Genomic DNA, 16,715 nt, shown 5'->3' on the forward strand with positions numbered 1-16,715 from the left:
AATCTGTAAGTTAAACAAAACAGGTTTTGTTTTTTTAAAACTTGGATGTACAAAAACAAAACTCGCGTATCATCCCTCTTCCTGAATTACATCTCTCTCCACCCTCCACATGGCTCTGCCCATTCAATTCCCGTAATTATCCTGTACATTCTTATTGGTGAATCAATCATTGCTAGTTTTTTTCTTAATGAGAAACAATTAGAAGGAAATTTAGAAAAGAAAATTAACAATAAAGAACAACACACTTTTAATAAACCCATAATATAGAACAACGAAGTTTCAGAGAAAACAAAACTGATCTCTCTCCGTGTGTGAGTTTAGGAAAATGGCTGAAGCCAGTATTTCAGTACTTCAGGATCAGTTCATCTGTCCAGTGTGTCTGGATCTCCTGAAGGATCCGGTGGCTGTCCCCTGTGGTCACAGTTTCTGCAAGGTGTGTATTAATGGCTGCTGGGATCAGGAGGATCAGAAGGGCGTCTACAGCTGTCCTCAGTGCAGAGACACTTTCACTCCAAGGCCTGTTCTACGCAGAAACAACATGCTGGCTGAAGTGGTGGAGAAACTGAAGAAGACTGAAGTCCAAGCTGCTTCTCCTGCCCACTGTTACGCTGGACCTGGAGATGTGGAGTGTGATTTCTGCACTGGGAGAAAACACAAAGCCGTCAAGTCCTGTCTGATCTGTGTGGCTTCGGTTTGTGAAACTCATCTCAAACCTCATTTAGAAATTCCTGTTTTGAAAAAACACACATTAACTGATGCCTCTGGAAATCTACAAGAGAAGATCTGCTCTGAACATGATGAAGTGTTGAAGATCTACTGTCGTACTGACCAAAGGTGTATTTGCCCTTTGTGCATGTTGGATAAACATAAAGGCCATGATGTTGTATCAGTTACAGCAGAAAGAGCTGAGAAACAGGTGAGAACTCATCCCAATGATATTTCTCATTTAGATTTAGCAGCTTTGGTCAGTTACGAGATTGAATTTGTGATTTGAAGAGTTAAGTAAAGTAATTGTATTAAGTAAACATACAGTATTTCTATATCATTTTTCTGTCATGTTTTTATATTATGATACATAAGATGAAGAACATTCCTAGACATGTTGCCTAACCTTAGTGTGCAGTTTGAAGCCAACCTATATACAAGATGTTTTCTTAAAATTATTTATATAGTAATCCGTTTCTTGAATGTGGTGGTGATTATGATGATGGATGATAACCATTGTGTGTGGTTGCAGGTTATTCCAGAGCAAAAGAGGACAGTCTTAGGTGACTGTCAGATAGGAAACGTGTCAAAAACTTACCCCTGATTGAGTCATGATGTGTTTGAGATGAGAAATGTATTATGTCTGTATTTATTTGTAGATTTGTTCATTTAAAATAAATACGATTGAATGTGTGTGTGTGTGTGTATTTTGCAGTAGCAGTGAATATTCCTCTGCAGAATTCTCAGTTGGTTAATCAGCAGCTGCATAAGAGAAACCACGTACAGCTGCAGTTTGAGGTATGAGCACTGTGTAAATTTATTAGGATATTGAAGGATTTCCTTTTATTTCTGTACATCTTTCAGCTGTAAGCAGACTCTCAGCACCAAGAGGTAGAGTGGTGCCAATGCTTTGTATAAAAAAAATGTATTTTAATTTTACAGGATTGGCTGAAGACAGAGGTGTCAGCATGTAAGAATATTTTTACAGAAATAAATTCATAAAAATTTGTAACTGTAGTGTTGCATACATGGCCTTCAGTACATCATCTTTGTGTGTGTGTGTATGCAGAGGAGGTAAAAGAGGAGGCAGTGAGACTGAAGAAATGGTTAGAGGAGCTGAACAGCCAACTACATGTTGAGACACAGCTGCAGCAGGTGCACAGATGCATACACACACAAACAGACACATACGTGCAAACTCAACCCACTACCCTCTTATTTGTAGCAGTTATACAGACATGTATGTACACACCTGCAGCAGGTACACCACCACGTACACTGTAAAAAATGTACGTGAAAATTACAGTAAAAAACTGTGAAATAGCAATGGTAAAAGACTGTAAAGTCAAAAATAGTATATCACCGTAGTTCATACATCAAATTACCGTAAATAAAGAAACAGTATGTACTTTCATTTTTACTGTCCTAATATGTAAAAAATACACATCGTTACTGTGAAAAAAAAATTTTTTGGTAAAATTAATGGTATAATGCTGTAACTTCATAAACAAGTAATTACCTTAAAATCAAAAGTATTACTCTGTCTAAATTACAGATTTTGCTGATATGTTTATTTAAATTTATGATATAAAACCTTTCACCATTCAGCAAAAATATACCTTCATTTCTACAGAAACAAGATGTTAAAAATATGGAATGTGTTTGATAAATTAGGTTGATTTTAAATTAAAATGTTTAAATATGGGTTGAATCTGATAATTAATGTGCTATATCCAATTAAAATGATTATAGGCTGTAATTGTTTGTGTGTTTGTTGTTGTTTTGTGGTTTTGTGTTTATGTTGTGTTTATTTGGCTCTGATATTGCCCTGGTTTATTTTTGTTGCTGCAACTTGTACTTCATTGAAGGCTTCACAGAAATGAACCACATTGTTGATTTAAGTGTTTTGGAGATGGTCACAAACATATCTTGTAGATGTCTATCGTTTAAGGCTCATTAAAGCCTGAGTTCATTTAAGGAAATGTTAGGTGAAATGCTCTATTATCTTTTAAAGTGCTAGTTGAGGTTATTTCCCACCCAGTGAATGGAGAAGAATCACAATCAGTGGCGGCTGTTAACTGGCAATCTGCTGAGTGCTAATGAGACTCGTTGAGAATGCTCCAATCACATGAGGCCAAATATATAAAAACAATATTGATTCGCTAACTGTAACAACGTATGCGGAGCCAGAACACCAGAGGGCACCATCACCTGAATATTGACTAGTTGGTACTCATTTCCGGTCTTGCTCAGGTATTTAAACAGCTCCCTATCTAGTGTTCTCTGTGAAGTATCGTTTACCCTTTTGGATTACATACTGAGCCTTGCTTGATTATTGCTATATTCTTAAAGTGTAAGACCTGTGCCTGTTCTTATTACGATTCCTGGTTTTGCGATTTTGGTTTGTTTTTCCGAGTGTGTTTGATTTCCCGGCTTTTGACCCTGTTGGCTATTCCATATCGTTTCCAATTTTGCCTGCTGTTTTGGATTTAATAAAGATCTTCAATATGGATTCTACTTCATCCGCGTCCGGTGCATCCTCACAGGATACTTCACCAACTGGGAATCCAGCGGATCTTCAAGCCACCATCGTCCATCAGGGACATATGATCAGGTTTTACCAGGATCAAGTGGCTGAGTTAGAAGTAGCCAACGTGCGGCTACAACAACAACCTCCCGCCACGGCCATAGCTCCGCCACCCGCCGCACGCAGTGAGTTCCCACGCTTCATGCTTCCTGAAAAGTTTGATGGAGCCGCAGATTGCTGCCGGGGTTGATGCTGCCATTGATTCTTGTGTCAATGTGATAACTTTTTTGCAACAACCGGAGGTCTACGGCAGCGAAACGGTATGATGTGCATTCATGCTTTCACTTCTGACGGGCAAAGCATTGGACTGGGCTTCAGCGGTGTGGGATTCTGACCCACAAGTTAAAACATCAGCTGATTATTTCGCTAATCTCATCAAGGAGGTTTTCGAGTATCCGGCAGGAGGTAAAGACATTTCTCTACAGCTCTTGGTATTACGCCAGGGGAATGAAACCGCCGCTGATTTTGCTATTAAGTTCCGTATGCTAGCTGCGCAGTCGGGGTGGAATAAAAAGGCACTGATTGCGATGTTTCGGGAAGGGCTCAATCGGGAGCTGAAAGCTGAGATGGCCTGCAGAGAGACTGATGTCACGTTGTCACGATACATATCTACAGCCATTCGCCTAGACAATCTACGGCGACAGCATCGCACCCCCCCCTCCACAACAAGTCATGTCATGGAATCCTATAGACAGAGGGAGGAAACCGCAGAACCGATGCAGCTGGGGAGGTCGTGCGTTTCAGAGGCAGAGCGCGAATGTTTTGTACCAACAGCAGCTGTGCTTTTACTGTGGACAATCCGGACATAGGATCATCCAGTGTCCAGCTAAACCCACTTCATCCCAGGTAGGGGTCGAGAAACAGGCTTCTAAAGTTTCACTGCCCCTGTGCTTCTTGAATAATGACACTCGATTTCTCGTCACAGTGCTGATTGATTCTGGATCTGCTGTAAACCTGATTGACTGCAACCTGGTACACAAGCTCGGTCTGGCTACTACCCCATGTGTCCCACTGCTAAGAGTTACAGCCATCAACGATCAACCCATTGGGAAAGGACTCCTCACTCACCACACATCCCTCATCGAAGTGCAGGTTGGACTATTTCATAGAGAAAAACTCAGCTTTTTCATCATTTCATTGCCCTCAAACCCCGTTGTCCTCGGCCTTCCTTGGCTCCAATTGCATGACCCTGTAATCTCTTGGAAGGAAGGGGAACTTAGAAAATGGTCCACCTATTGCACCAAGAACTGTTTTCTCAATCAGTTAACCCGTCCGTGTTATTCCACCTCCATTGACAGCCAAGAAATCTCGCTCCAAGTCTCCCTCCCCAAGGAATACCAAGACTTTCTTGAAGTATTCAGTAAAGAGAAGGCCTCCAAGCTACCCAAACATCAACCCTGGGACTGTACTATCGATCTCCTCCCAAACACCACACCACCAAAGAGCCGCATTTACCCCTTGTCACTTCCGGAGAAGCAAGCCATGGAGGAGTATATAGAAGAAGCCTTAGCAGCTGGATACATCCGCCCATCGACATCACCAGCCGCTGCAGGATTCTTCTTTGTAGAAAAGAAAGACGGAGGTCTTCGACCCTGCATCGATTACAGAGGTTTGAATACGATAACGGTGCCATATCCATACCCACTGCCCCTGGTGCCTGCGGCCCTCGAACAGCTACAAAGCGCAAGAATTTTCACCAAGCTTGACCTGCGCAGCGCTTACAATCTTATTCGGATAAAGGAGGGTGACGAATGGAAGACTGCGTTCCACACAACACATGGACATTACAAATACCTGGTCATGCCTTATGGATTCACAAATGCTCCTGCCATTTTCCAGTCACTAATAACTGAGGTATTTTGGGATATGCTGAATCACTTCGTCATCGCATACATTGACGATATACTCATTTACTCCACCAACCTCGAACAGCACATCTCCCATGTCCGCGCTGTCCTCCAACGCCTCTCTGATCACAGACTTGTTGTCAAACTTGAAAAATGTGAATTCCATCGCACCTCCATTGCATTCCTGGGATACGTAATCTCACCTGAGGGAGTAGAAATGGACCAAAGTAAAGTGTCCGCCATTATGTCTTGGCCTGAACCCAACTCCATCAAGAGCCTTCAACGCTTCCTCGGCTTTGCCAATTTCTATCGTAGATTCATCAGAAATTACAGTATCATTGCTAGCCCGTTGACTTCGTTGTTGAAGAATAAGCCCAAGAAATTACAGTGGACTGACCAGGCCAGGGCAGCGTTTCAGAAACTGAAAAGGAGCTTCTCTTCTGCTCCTATACTCTGCCTCCCTAATCCCGAACTGCCTTTCGTTGTAGAAGTGGACGCATCAAATTGTGGGATAGGGGCTGTTCACTCCCAATGTCAGCCAAAATCTAACAAACTTCATCCCTGTTCTTTCTTCTCCCATAAGCTGACGCCAGCTGAAAGAAACTATTAAGTTGGGAACAGGGAGCTATTGTCTATCAAAGCCGCTCTGGAGGAATGGAGGCACTGGCTAGAGGGAGCCTGCCATCTGTTCCTGGTGCTCACCGACCACAGAAACCTGGCCTATCTTCGTGAAGCCAAGCATCTCAATACTCATCAGGCTAGATGGGCATTATTCTTCACACGACTCACATTTTCAGTTTCCTATTGACCTGGTTGAATTGTAAGGCTGACACACTTTCTTGCATCCACGAAACCATTGAGCTACCGGCCTGTCCAGAACCTATCCTCCTGCCTTCTGTCCGAGTGGCTCCTGTGCAGTGGGACATTATGAGAGACATTGAAAGAGCACATGCAACCGAAACTCCTCCTCAAACCACTCCCCCGAATAAAGAGTACGTTCCCACCAGTTTCCGCCAGCGAGTTCTACAGTGGAACAAGAACCCGAGTTCTTGGGACACCCAGGCATCCATAGAACCACTCAACTGGTGCGACAACGATTCTGCTGGCCGTCTCTTAACCATGACGTTGAGGAGTTCGTCCGCTCGTGCTCCACCTGCGCCTAGTCCCGAAACAGTTGTCAGCTACCCGAAGGTCTCTTAGAATCACTGCCTCCCACATATCGTATATCACCCACATTCCACGTATCACTGCTCAAACCGTTCCATGAACCACATGCTACCAGCCCTGCCATTACTGAACCACCTCCGCTGTTGGACGTAGATGGCTCTCCAGCGTACCAGGTACACTCTATCCTTAATTCCCAGCGTCGAAATGGGCGTCTTCAATACCTGGTGGAATGGGAGGGTTATGGCCCTGAGGAACGGTGTTGGGTCAATGTACAGGACATCCTTGATACCTCACTCACAAAGGAGTTCCACTCGAACTTCCTGAACCGACCCGCTCCGTGCCCACAGGGGCGCCCACGTCGTTGAACACCAGGAGGTGTTCCTAGAGGGGGGGGTTCTGTGACAACGTATGCGGAGCCAGAACACCAGAGGGCACCATCACTGTGAGTATTGACTAGTTGGTACTCATTTCCGGTCTTGCTCGGGTATTTAAACAGCTCCCTATCTAATGTTCTCTGTGAAGTATCGTTTACCCAATTGGAGTACGTACTGAGCCTTGCTTGATTATTGCTATATTCTCAAAGTGTATGACCTGTGCCTGTTCTTGTTATTACGATTCCTGGTTTTGCGATTTTGGTTTGTTTTTCCGAGTGCGTTTGAGTTCCCGGCTTTTGACCCTATTGGCTATTCCATATCGTTTCCGATTTTGCCTGCTGTTTTGGATTTAATAAAGATCTGCAATATGGGTTCTACTTCATCCGCGTCCGGCGCATCCTTACACTAACAAAACTGGGACGGTTCAAGGACAATTTAAAACAAACCAATTGGAGCTCAGCCTCAAGTCACGTGCTTTTCAAACTTTTACAGACCAACACACACTCGTTTTTCTGGTGTCCCGCGCGCACACACATGAATGGAACATAGTTTTGATTTTTTTGTTTTAAGTAAGTGATAATATGACTAACAGTGGAATAGTATGACTAAATGATTTTATTTTATTATTAAATAAAAAGAATTTGAAGTATTTCACTTCTGCAACATTTCATGTATGCATTTAAACTCCTGAGCGGTTATAGACTTGGAGGAAACAACGTGCTGCCCGCTGTGATGACCAGGAACATGGTGAGATTCTAAACTCTTTATCCAAGAAGCAAACCATTTTTTTGTTTTAAAGATTGTAATTTTTTGTTTGGCATTTTTGTTTTTTTGGACTGTGGCAGTAAAAATACAGTGGAGAGAGATGGGATGATTTGCAGCAAAGGGCCTGAGCTGGAACTGAATCTTGACTGCCTGAATAACAGTATGTGGTACAAGTTCTACCAGGTGAGGCACTTGATTAGCCATTTATTTATTTAATATAGCCATTTGATTGTAGTTTAAAACCTACATCGAGATGCTTGAGATGATTTTACTTTCAATTAAGGCAATATATTTCTTACTGTCTTTGTTGCTGTCATCTGCCAGCAGTTGTTCTTGAAATGGACCTCATCAATCTCTTTCCTGTTCTACAAATCATTCCTTTTGATCAGACGCTGGTCTTGTCCAGGATAAATATTGATAAGTGGTTGAACATTTGACTGGTTACTGGTCAGTGTTGTAGTAAATTTGATTACTGATTGTTTCAGTGGAGGCAACTGTGTTTAGACTTCATGTCAACAGACATAAAATAAATGCTTATGATGACTTATATGAAATGTTTCTGAAATGAGAACTTTCTCCATGAGACCATCAGTTATAAAAATGACCTGCAAAACTATAATTATTTAATTAATTAATAAATATTGCCTTCATTAATGTATAATTCATTGGAGCAAAGTTGAACATATTTGAACCACTTATTGAACAACCAGAAGGCTGTTTATCTCTCTGTAGGCATCATGGTCAAACACTGCATCAATCTAACATGAGCTTTGTGTATGTTTTCTGGCTTCAGAGAGGATCATATCAACCCACAGTGGACAACATGTAAGTCCTCAAGCTGAACTAGTGACAGTACATGCTGTAGCTTCCAGTTTCTCGAACATCATGTCCAAGTCTATCCCATGTCTTCACACAAGTCTGGACTCAGTGACTTATTCCTCTTGTTCAACCAGGGCAAGTAAGCCCTGATACATAATGTTTGTTTCTTTCACCATGGATTATCCATCATATGGACATGTGCTGTTTTTTCAAGATTTCATTACTAATTTGTGAGTATTGGACAAGGTATTTGATCAATTTAAACTGTTTACAACTGAATATGTACACTATATTGCCAAAAGTATTCGCTCACCTGCCTTGACTCGCATATGAACTTAAGTGACATCCCATTCCTAATCCATAGGGTTCAATATGACGTCGGTCCACCCTTTGCAGCTATAACAGCTTCAACTCTTCTGGGAAGGTTGTCCACAAGGTTTAGGAGTGTGTTTATGGGAATTTTTGACCATTCTTCCAGAAGCGCATTTGTGAGGTCACACACTGATGTTGGACGAGAAGGCCTGGCTCTCAGTCTCCACTCTAATTCATCCCAAAGGTGTTCTATCGGGTTGAGGTCAGGACTCTGTGCAGGCCAGTCAAGTTCATCCACACCAGACTCTGTCATCCATGTCTTTATGGACCTTGCTTTGTGCACTGGCGCACAGTCATGTTGGAAGAGGAAGGGGCCAGCTCCAAACTGTTCCCACAAAGTTGGGAGCATGGAATTGTCCAAAATGTCTTGGTATGCTGAAGCATTCAGAGTTCCTTTCACTGGAACTAAGGGGCCAAGCCCAGCTCCTGAAAAACAACCCCACACCATAATCCCCCCTCCACCAAACTTTACACTTGGCACAATGCAGTCAGACAAGTACTGTTCTCCTGGCAACCGCCGAACCCAGACTCGTCCATCAGATTGCCAGATGGAGAAGCGCGATTCGTCACTCCATAGAACGCGTCTCCACTGCTCTAGAGTCCAGTGGCGGCGTGCTTTACACCACTGCATCCGACGCTTTGCATTGCACTTGGTGATGTATGGCTTGGATGCAGCTGCTCAGCCATGGAAACCCATTCCATGAAGCTCTCTGCGCACTGTTCTTGAGCTAATCTGAAGGCCACATGAAGTTTGGAGGTCTGTAGCGATTGACTCTGCAGAAAGTTGGCGACCTCTTCGCACTATGCGCCTCAGCATCCGCTGACCCCGCTCCGTCAGTTTACGTGGTCTACCACTTGGTGGCTGAGTTGCTGTCGTTCCCAAACACTTCCACATTCTTATAATACAGCTGACAGTTGACTGTGGAATATTTAGGAGCGAGGAAATTTCACGACTGGATTTGTTGCACAGGTGGCATCCTATCACGGTTCCACGCTGGAATTCACTGAGCTCCTGAGAGCGACCCATTCTTTCACAAATGTTTGTAAAAACAGTCTGCATGCCTAGGTGCTTGATTTTATACACCTGTGGCCATGGAAGTGATTGGAACACCTGATTCTGATTATTTGGATGGGTGAGCGAATACTTTTGGCAATATAGTGTACATGTTTTCTTACTTTAGTCTGACAATGATATTTTTGTGCCTTGGTTTACAGTGGACCTTATTCACTTAGTAATTTATCATAAGTGGTTGAAAGTAAAATCTAGGCAAACCAACTGTAATGCATTATGTGTTGTACTGTATTTTTTATGGTAAAATTCTGGCAACCACAGCTGCCAGTAATTTACCATAAATTTGAACTTTATTTGAACTTTACAATAAAATACTATAATATGATTTACGGTTGTGTTGTGGTTTTTATCTGAGAAAGACTGTAATTAGGTTTACAGTATGTTATTTTACAGTAGTTTACCATAATTTGTTGTAAAAAAAAAACAGTTCTCAACTGCGAAATTTACAGTTGCTAATAAAGCATACCGTAAAGTGGTGAACAGTGTCACCGTACAATTTATGGTAAAATTCTGGCAACCACAGCTGCCAGTATATTACCGTAAAATCTACAGAATTTTTTTTACAGTGTATGTGGATTAACACACAAGATGTGGTTCTCCACCTGCGTGTGTTTAGGTTACTACAGGGCCACACCCTTTCCAGACCACAGAGGACACCCCTAATCAGAATCTAATCAGAACCTCAGTGACCTTTGTGTGTCTACTTCACCAAACGATCCATCACTTGCCTGGAGAATGCAAGACACACTCACTGCACACACACACAGACCTGTCTTAACACACCCTGTGGATCCGAGACCAGGAGTGTGTGTGAGCCAAGAGACAGCGTACGAGTGTACGAGTTACCCTCAAGCACAGGACACGCTTGAGAGGTGAGACACATGGACAAATCTGTTTCAACCACCATTGCGATTTTGTCCCAAACCACACTATCTAGTGTCTATGTAAACTGTGTTCCAGGAAGCTCACTTCATAGTGGATTATAAATCTAGTGCACTGGCATAGGTAAGCACGTGTGGCATGACATCCTAAAATGCATGCTACTGTACTCTGTTATTCTGAGGGGAAAACAAAATTGTCATGATTACTCCTGCATTTAACAATGTACCAACACATTTGTCTGGTAATGTGACTGCACTGGATGTAGTGGTGTCTCAAACCAGCATATTGATGCTTCTTTGTATATAGCCTTCATAACACGATTAGGGCACTGTTATTGTTTGAATTTTTTTCCCCCCATTAGTGATATCAGTTTGTGAAGATGTCTATAAGGGGACGTGAACACATACGGTTAGTAAAGAACACAAAAACCAAACAATGTCTTCTCTTTCGCTGTGGAGAACCTGGGACTCTGACTCTCTCTCTCTCTCTCTCTCTCTCTCTCTCTGCAAATGTATGGTGGAGGAGTGAGTGTGGCGTGTGGAGCATGTGAAAGTGATTTGTGTCTTGCCATTTTTTTCGGCACTAACTTATTGTGTGTGTGTGTGTGTGTAATTTATTGTGTGTGTAACTTGCCAGCACAGTATGTTTGTAGTGTGTGCAGTGAGTGTTGAATGTTTAGCGGTCAGTAACCTAGTGGGGCACGAGAACATTGTCTCCACCTCTAGAATGAACAGTGCAATTACGGGCACAAAGGGAACGAGTGCCTCAGCAACAAAATGATCTTGTGGTCTATGGCTTTCCCTGAAAAACAGATGAAATGTTCACAGGAATGAAGATACAAACCGCTTGTTTCTCTTCCCAAATATCATCTCTTTATTACATAAACACTTCAATAACTGGATTTAACCTTCCTGCTTGAATTTCCATTAATCAGATCATTGTCCTGCTCAACATCAAAATAGCACATTCAAATGACTCTTCTCAGTCAAAGTCCAGTTCTAACTTTCAAACTTTATTGTTTCAATAAATTTCTCTTTCCTTTTTTCCAGTCTCAGTGTGGTTATTACACTAGTATTAATGGATATTTGTGGTTATTATTAATTTGCATTAATCAAAGCCAGCTACTGACCAATATCTACATAATTCAATAGATAAACACTACTTATAGGCAGTGTATTGCTAATTTGAAGCAGAGCATAAAATTTTCTCCGACACATGCGTTCATGGTTCCACGACGTCACTTCCGGTTTTGCGATCTCTTCCGGTTTCCGCCATTTTATGCTCATCAGCCCTATATAAGCCAACAGGCTTATCTTAGGTTCCAGTCTGCCTGGTTTTGACTCTGCCTGTCCCTGATGCTGACTTCTGCTCTGTTCCTGCTTGTCTGGTTTGTCTCTGCCTTGTTTCTGTTCCCTGTTTACTGGATTTTGTATTATTGAACTGTATTCTGTTGCTGACTCTGCCTGCCCTGCGTTACCCTGTTCTCCGGATTTTGGATTATCTGACTGTTTTTTTGTTGCTGTTTCTGCCTGCCCTGTAATTACTCTGTACACCGGATTTAGGATTATTGAACTGTTTTCTGTTGCTGACTCTGCCTAGCCTGCTTACCTTGTTTTTTGGTTGATCAATGGTTGTTACCTGAGAACTCTGCCATTACCTGTGCTTGCCTTATTAAAGACTCTTAATTTGAACTTTGACTGTGTTCTGCATTTGGGTCCCCACTTGCTTACCCTGACACATAATAATTTATTTATAATAGAAACTAGATTTATATACAGTATAACTAATAAATAATTATTTACACCCGATTTGTGTGCATCACATGCTCCCAGACAAAGTGGCTCCTGACAACTTTCTCGAAAAGGTAACTTAAACCTTTTTCACTCATAACCCTATTTCAACAAGATTCTTCCCCTTACTCTTTAAATCAATGGTTCTAAAAACAACACACCCGGTATGTCATAGGTGAGGATGAGTATAGGGCGATGGATGGGGGTTGGAAATAATTTATATTTAAGAACATACTGACACAGTGTGGGTACAAACAAAGTTGGATTGCAACTGCATTCACAGTGGAACGTGACTGGTCCAGGCCATGTAGGGCTTTAAAAACAAACATCAATAATTTAAAATCCATTCTAAAATGTAACGGAAGCCAGTGGAGAGAATAGAGAATGGGAGTTATGTGATCACACTTAGAAGTATTGGTTAAGATGTGAGCAGCGGCATTTTGTACTAACTGAAAGTGAGAGAGACACTTGTAATTTGTCCTTCCACTTGCACTCGGACTTGCACTTGCACTTGTCTTCAACGCCACCTGCGTCTCATTCAGCCAGGGTTCTGGTTTAGGTTTAGAAGATTTGTACCTAACGGGGCAACTGAGTCCAAGATAACAGAACATGTGGAATCAAAACGTGAAATGAGGTCATCAGGGTTGTAGTGAGACACAGGACCGTCTATGGAGTATAGTGGAGAATTCATAAAAGCAGCAGCAAGTTGTACTGTTGAGGGGGTAAGAGTGTGACGCCGATGGGCTGGAACCCATGGTTTGGGCAGTTCAAAACTAGAGAAGTCATCTGTAGGAAAAGACTGGCAGATAAAATTGTCTTTGAAGATAGACATCAAGCCTCCACCATGACCCAAGCTACACAGAGAGTTGAGAAAGGAAGTTCAGAGAAAGCACTGTTCTCACCTGCTTTCAGCCAGGTCTCAGTCAACAGAAGGAAATCCAGATCATGAGAGGAAAAATAGTATAAAACAAAAATTTTATTCGTCAGTGATCTAACATTGATGGATCACTTTATCAGGCTGTTAGGATGCCCGATTTATTTTCACTCACACATCTACGTCTGCAAATCCTCGTTTGCCGGGTGCACGGAAGCAGCTTACAGGAGTCACGGATCACCAGTCGGAGACACCGATATCTGAACTCCCAGGTGTGCCGTGAGACGTAGCAGCCATACTTTGCTTGCAATCCAAGTGACCAGAAACAAGGCTTGTATACAGCGAATGCTGCCATATAGGCCTTAACACGAACCAGCAGCCCTCCTCTCTTACCCCGTCTTCTGTAATTGCTACGTGGAGGAATGCAAGGAATACACCAGAGGTAAGGTGGTATATCCCAGAGGAGTGGTGGGGGAGACTTTGATTGTCCATATAAACTATAAATCTATAATTTCTCCATACAATTATGAATGTTAAGTAAGGCTCGGCGATCGTACACTAGTAGTGATGAGATATTTCGAGTGATAAATGATAAAAATAAATAAGTTATTAAGATAGACAGTAGGAGCAGATGGGATGCCATACAGACAAGGGTGTAACTTTGGTTTGAGAAGGGGGGGCACAAAATGGGGGAAAATGTTTTTGATTCGAATCCCATTTCTTGCATTTACATACATTTAGGGGCAATGGTGTTTCAAAATCCAGGAAATAATTAAATTGATTATTATGATAAATTCTGCCAAAACAATAGTAGGCTACTAAATTATGTATATAAAAAAGATTCTTTATTGTTTAATAGTGGACAATCGCCAATACTTGAAGGAATCATTTTATAAAGTCAAAAATGTTCACCATTAATGTTTTGATTTTGAATTAAATTCAAATAATGTGAGACTCAATTTCCACTGTTGAACAAACTTTTATTTTAAACTAACCGCTGTACCTGAAAATGTAAATAAATGACTTGTACAGGACGTCTGTCAGAGACACATCCACCAAACAACAGGAGTTTAGAATAGAAAAAGCAAACAGCTTTTATGAACTGTGTGTGTATGTGTATGTGTGTGTGTGTGTGTGTGTGTGTGTGTGTGTGTCCTAACAGCTCAGTGCACAGACAGCAGTAGATGACAGTGAGAGGATCTTTACTGAGATGATCAGCTCCATGGAGAAAAAGCGATCGGAGGTGACGGAGCTGATCAGAGCTCAGGAGAAGACTGAACTGAGTCGAGCTGAACGACTCCTGGAGCAACTGGAGCAGGAGATTGCTGATCTTCAGAGGAGAGTCACTGAGCTGGAGCAGCTTTCACACACACACGATCACATCCATTTCCTCCAGGTAACACTCACTGTCTGATCTACAGAGCCAGCTGTTCCTCACACACTCTCTAAAACACCTCTCATTAAAGCAGCAATAAATGTCCCTGTCTGACATCACAAGTGTGTCTTTCATTTCATTTCTTCTCTGTAGGCTTTAGCTTCTGGACGTCAGTCTGCTCAATTAGACAGACCAGGTTTTGACACGTCCAGCATCAGTGTCCCTCAACATCTGTCATTTGATGGAGTGAGGAATTCTCTCTCAGATCTGAAGAAGAGACTGGAGGAATTCTGTGAGGAGGAACTCAACAAAATCCCTCCACATGGTAAGAGGAGCTGCTCCTGCTGGAGAAACACAATGATGGACGTCTTTACTCGCTCTGTGAAGTGTTATTTCTTAGCCATGCTCCTGCTTACTTTTCTGCAGCCAGTTTGCTCACCTGACACTTTGAAGTAAAATACTGATTTCAAATGAATAAACTGACTGTATCACTTTCAACTGTTTCCATCTTTTACACAACCTGATGATGCTTTTTGTCTTCATTTCCATTTTTCTCTCCACAGCTGCAGCAGTTCAGATCATTTCACCACCAGAGCCACAGAGCAGAGAAGAGTTTCTGAAATGTACGTCTAACAGACACACACACACACACACACACACACACACACACACACACACAAACACACACACATACACACACACAAACACACACACACACACACACACACAAAACAAACACACACACACATACACACACACACACACACACACACACACACACACACACAAAACAAACACACACACACATACACACAAACAATCAGAGGTGTAAATTACACACACACACACACACACACACACACCACATGAATATACAATATTCTGTGAATTAATCCCAACATGTTCACATTGTTCAGTTTGTTTTTCTCTTTTATTTTAGATTTCTGTTATCTGACTCTGGATCCCAACACGACACATCCTAACCTCATTCTGTCTGAGAAGAACAGAGTGGTGAGAGACAGTGAGAGAGAGCAGCAGTACTCTGATCATCCAGAGAGATTTGACTCCTGGTCTCAGGTGTTGTGTAAGGAGAGTGTGTTTGTACGCTGTTACTGGGAGGTGGAGTGGAGCGGTGATGTGTTCATATCAGTCTCATATAAAGACATCAGCAGGAAAGGACGGGATAATGAGAGTTTGTTTGGACGCAACAATCAGTCCTGGAGTCTGTGGTCTTCTTCTTCTTTTTCTTTCTCTCTCTCTTTCTATCACAACAACATTCAGACTGATCTCAGAGTTCCATCACCCTTCAGAATAGGAGTTTATGTGGATCACAGTGCAGGAACTCTGTCCTTCTACAGTGTCTCTGACACCATGAAGCTCCTCCACAGAGTCCACACCACATTCACTCAGCCTCTATATGCTGGGCTCTGGGTTGATTATCGATCAACCGTGAGGTTGTGTGATCCAGAATAAGATGTATCTGGTGTTTTGTGGTCAGTAACAAGTAGAAATTGTATCACAAATGATCTTATAGAAAAGTGTTTCATTTCAACAAGATTCCACATTATAGAGAGATCGTTCCTGAGCACCAAAGCACTAAAAAAACACACATAAACACACACAAAAAGCATCTAAAACACACATACACAATATTCATTCTTCATATTCAATATTCCTCATCATCACTAAACCTGAACCTGGAAATTAACAGGGTTGGAGCACAGATTAGACACTAAAATCAGCGTGAACATGATGAATGAATCAATCAGTGAAACTTGGGGTGAGGATGAAGTGAAATCCATGCTGTTTGTAACAGGCCACCTTTGACAACTATTGTTGAACTCCTTTTGTTGCCTACTGTGTATAGATAATGCCTTTTACTGCATATACTGTAAATACTTACAAAGACCACATCTTTCGTTTCTATAAATACTCCCTGTCTATCTCAATAAACTCTAAAGTGCATTGCTACTCAAACCCCAACTCTGTGTTGTCCTTTTGGCATTATTCTTCCCTGATATCAGCTTGGAGGCAGCAGCACGAATTGGACTTCTTCTCAAAAAGTTAACCCAAAAGAAAGTTTAAA

At 42.0% G+C, this 16,715-nt stretch overlaps 1 protein-coding gene across 1 annotated transcript; it reads left to right on the top strand.

Annotated features, from left to right (window-relative positions):
* Positions 1-325: 325 nt before the first annotated feature.
* LOC131354200 (tripartite motif-containing protein 16-like protein) lies at positions 326-16,471 on the top strand. Its single transcript, XM_058391567.1, has 5 exons — positions 326-916; positions 14,429-14,650; positions 14,783-14,954; positions 15,193-15,252; positions 15,570-16,471. The coding sequence occupies exons 1-5, from the start codon at positions 326-328 to the stop codon at positions 16,100-16,102; spliced, it is 1,578 nt and encodes a 525-aa protein (XP_058247550.1). The 3' UTR covers positions 16,103-16,471.
* The last annotated feature ends 244 nt before the right edge of the window (positions 16,472-16,715 follow it).

The sequence above is a fragment of the Hemibagrus wyckioides genome, linkage group LG06 (genome assembly GCF_019097595.1).
Source record: "Hemibagrus wyckioides isolate EC202008001 linkage group LG06, SWU_Hwy_1.0, whole genome shotgun sequence".
NCBI classification, from domain to species: Eukaryota; Metazoa; Chordata; class Actinopteri; order Siluriformes; family Bagridae; genus Hemibagrus; species Hemibagrus wyckioides.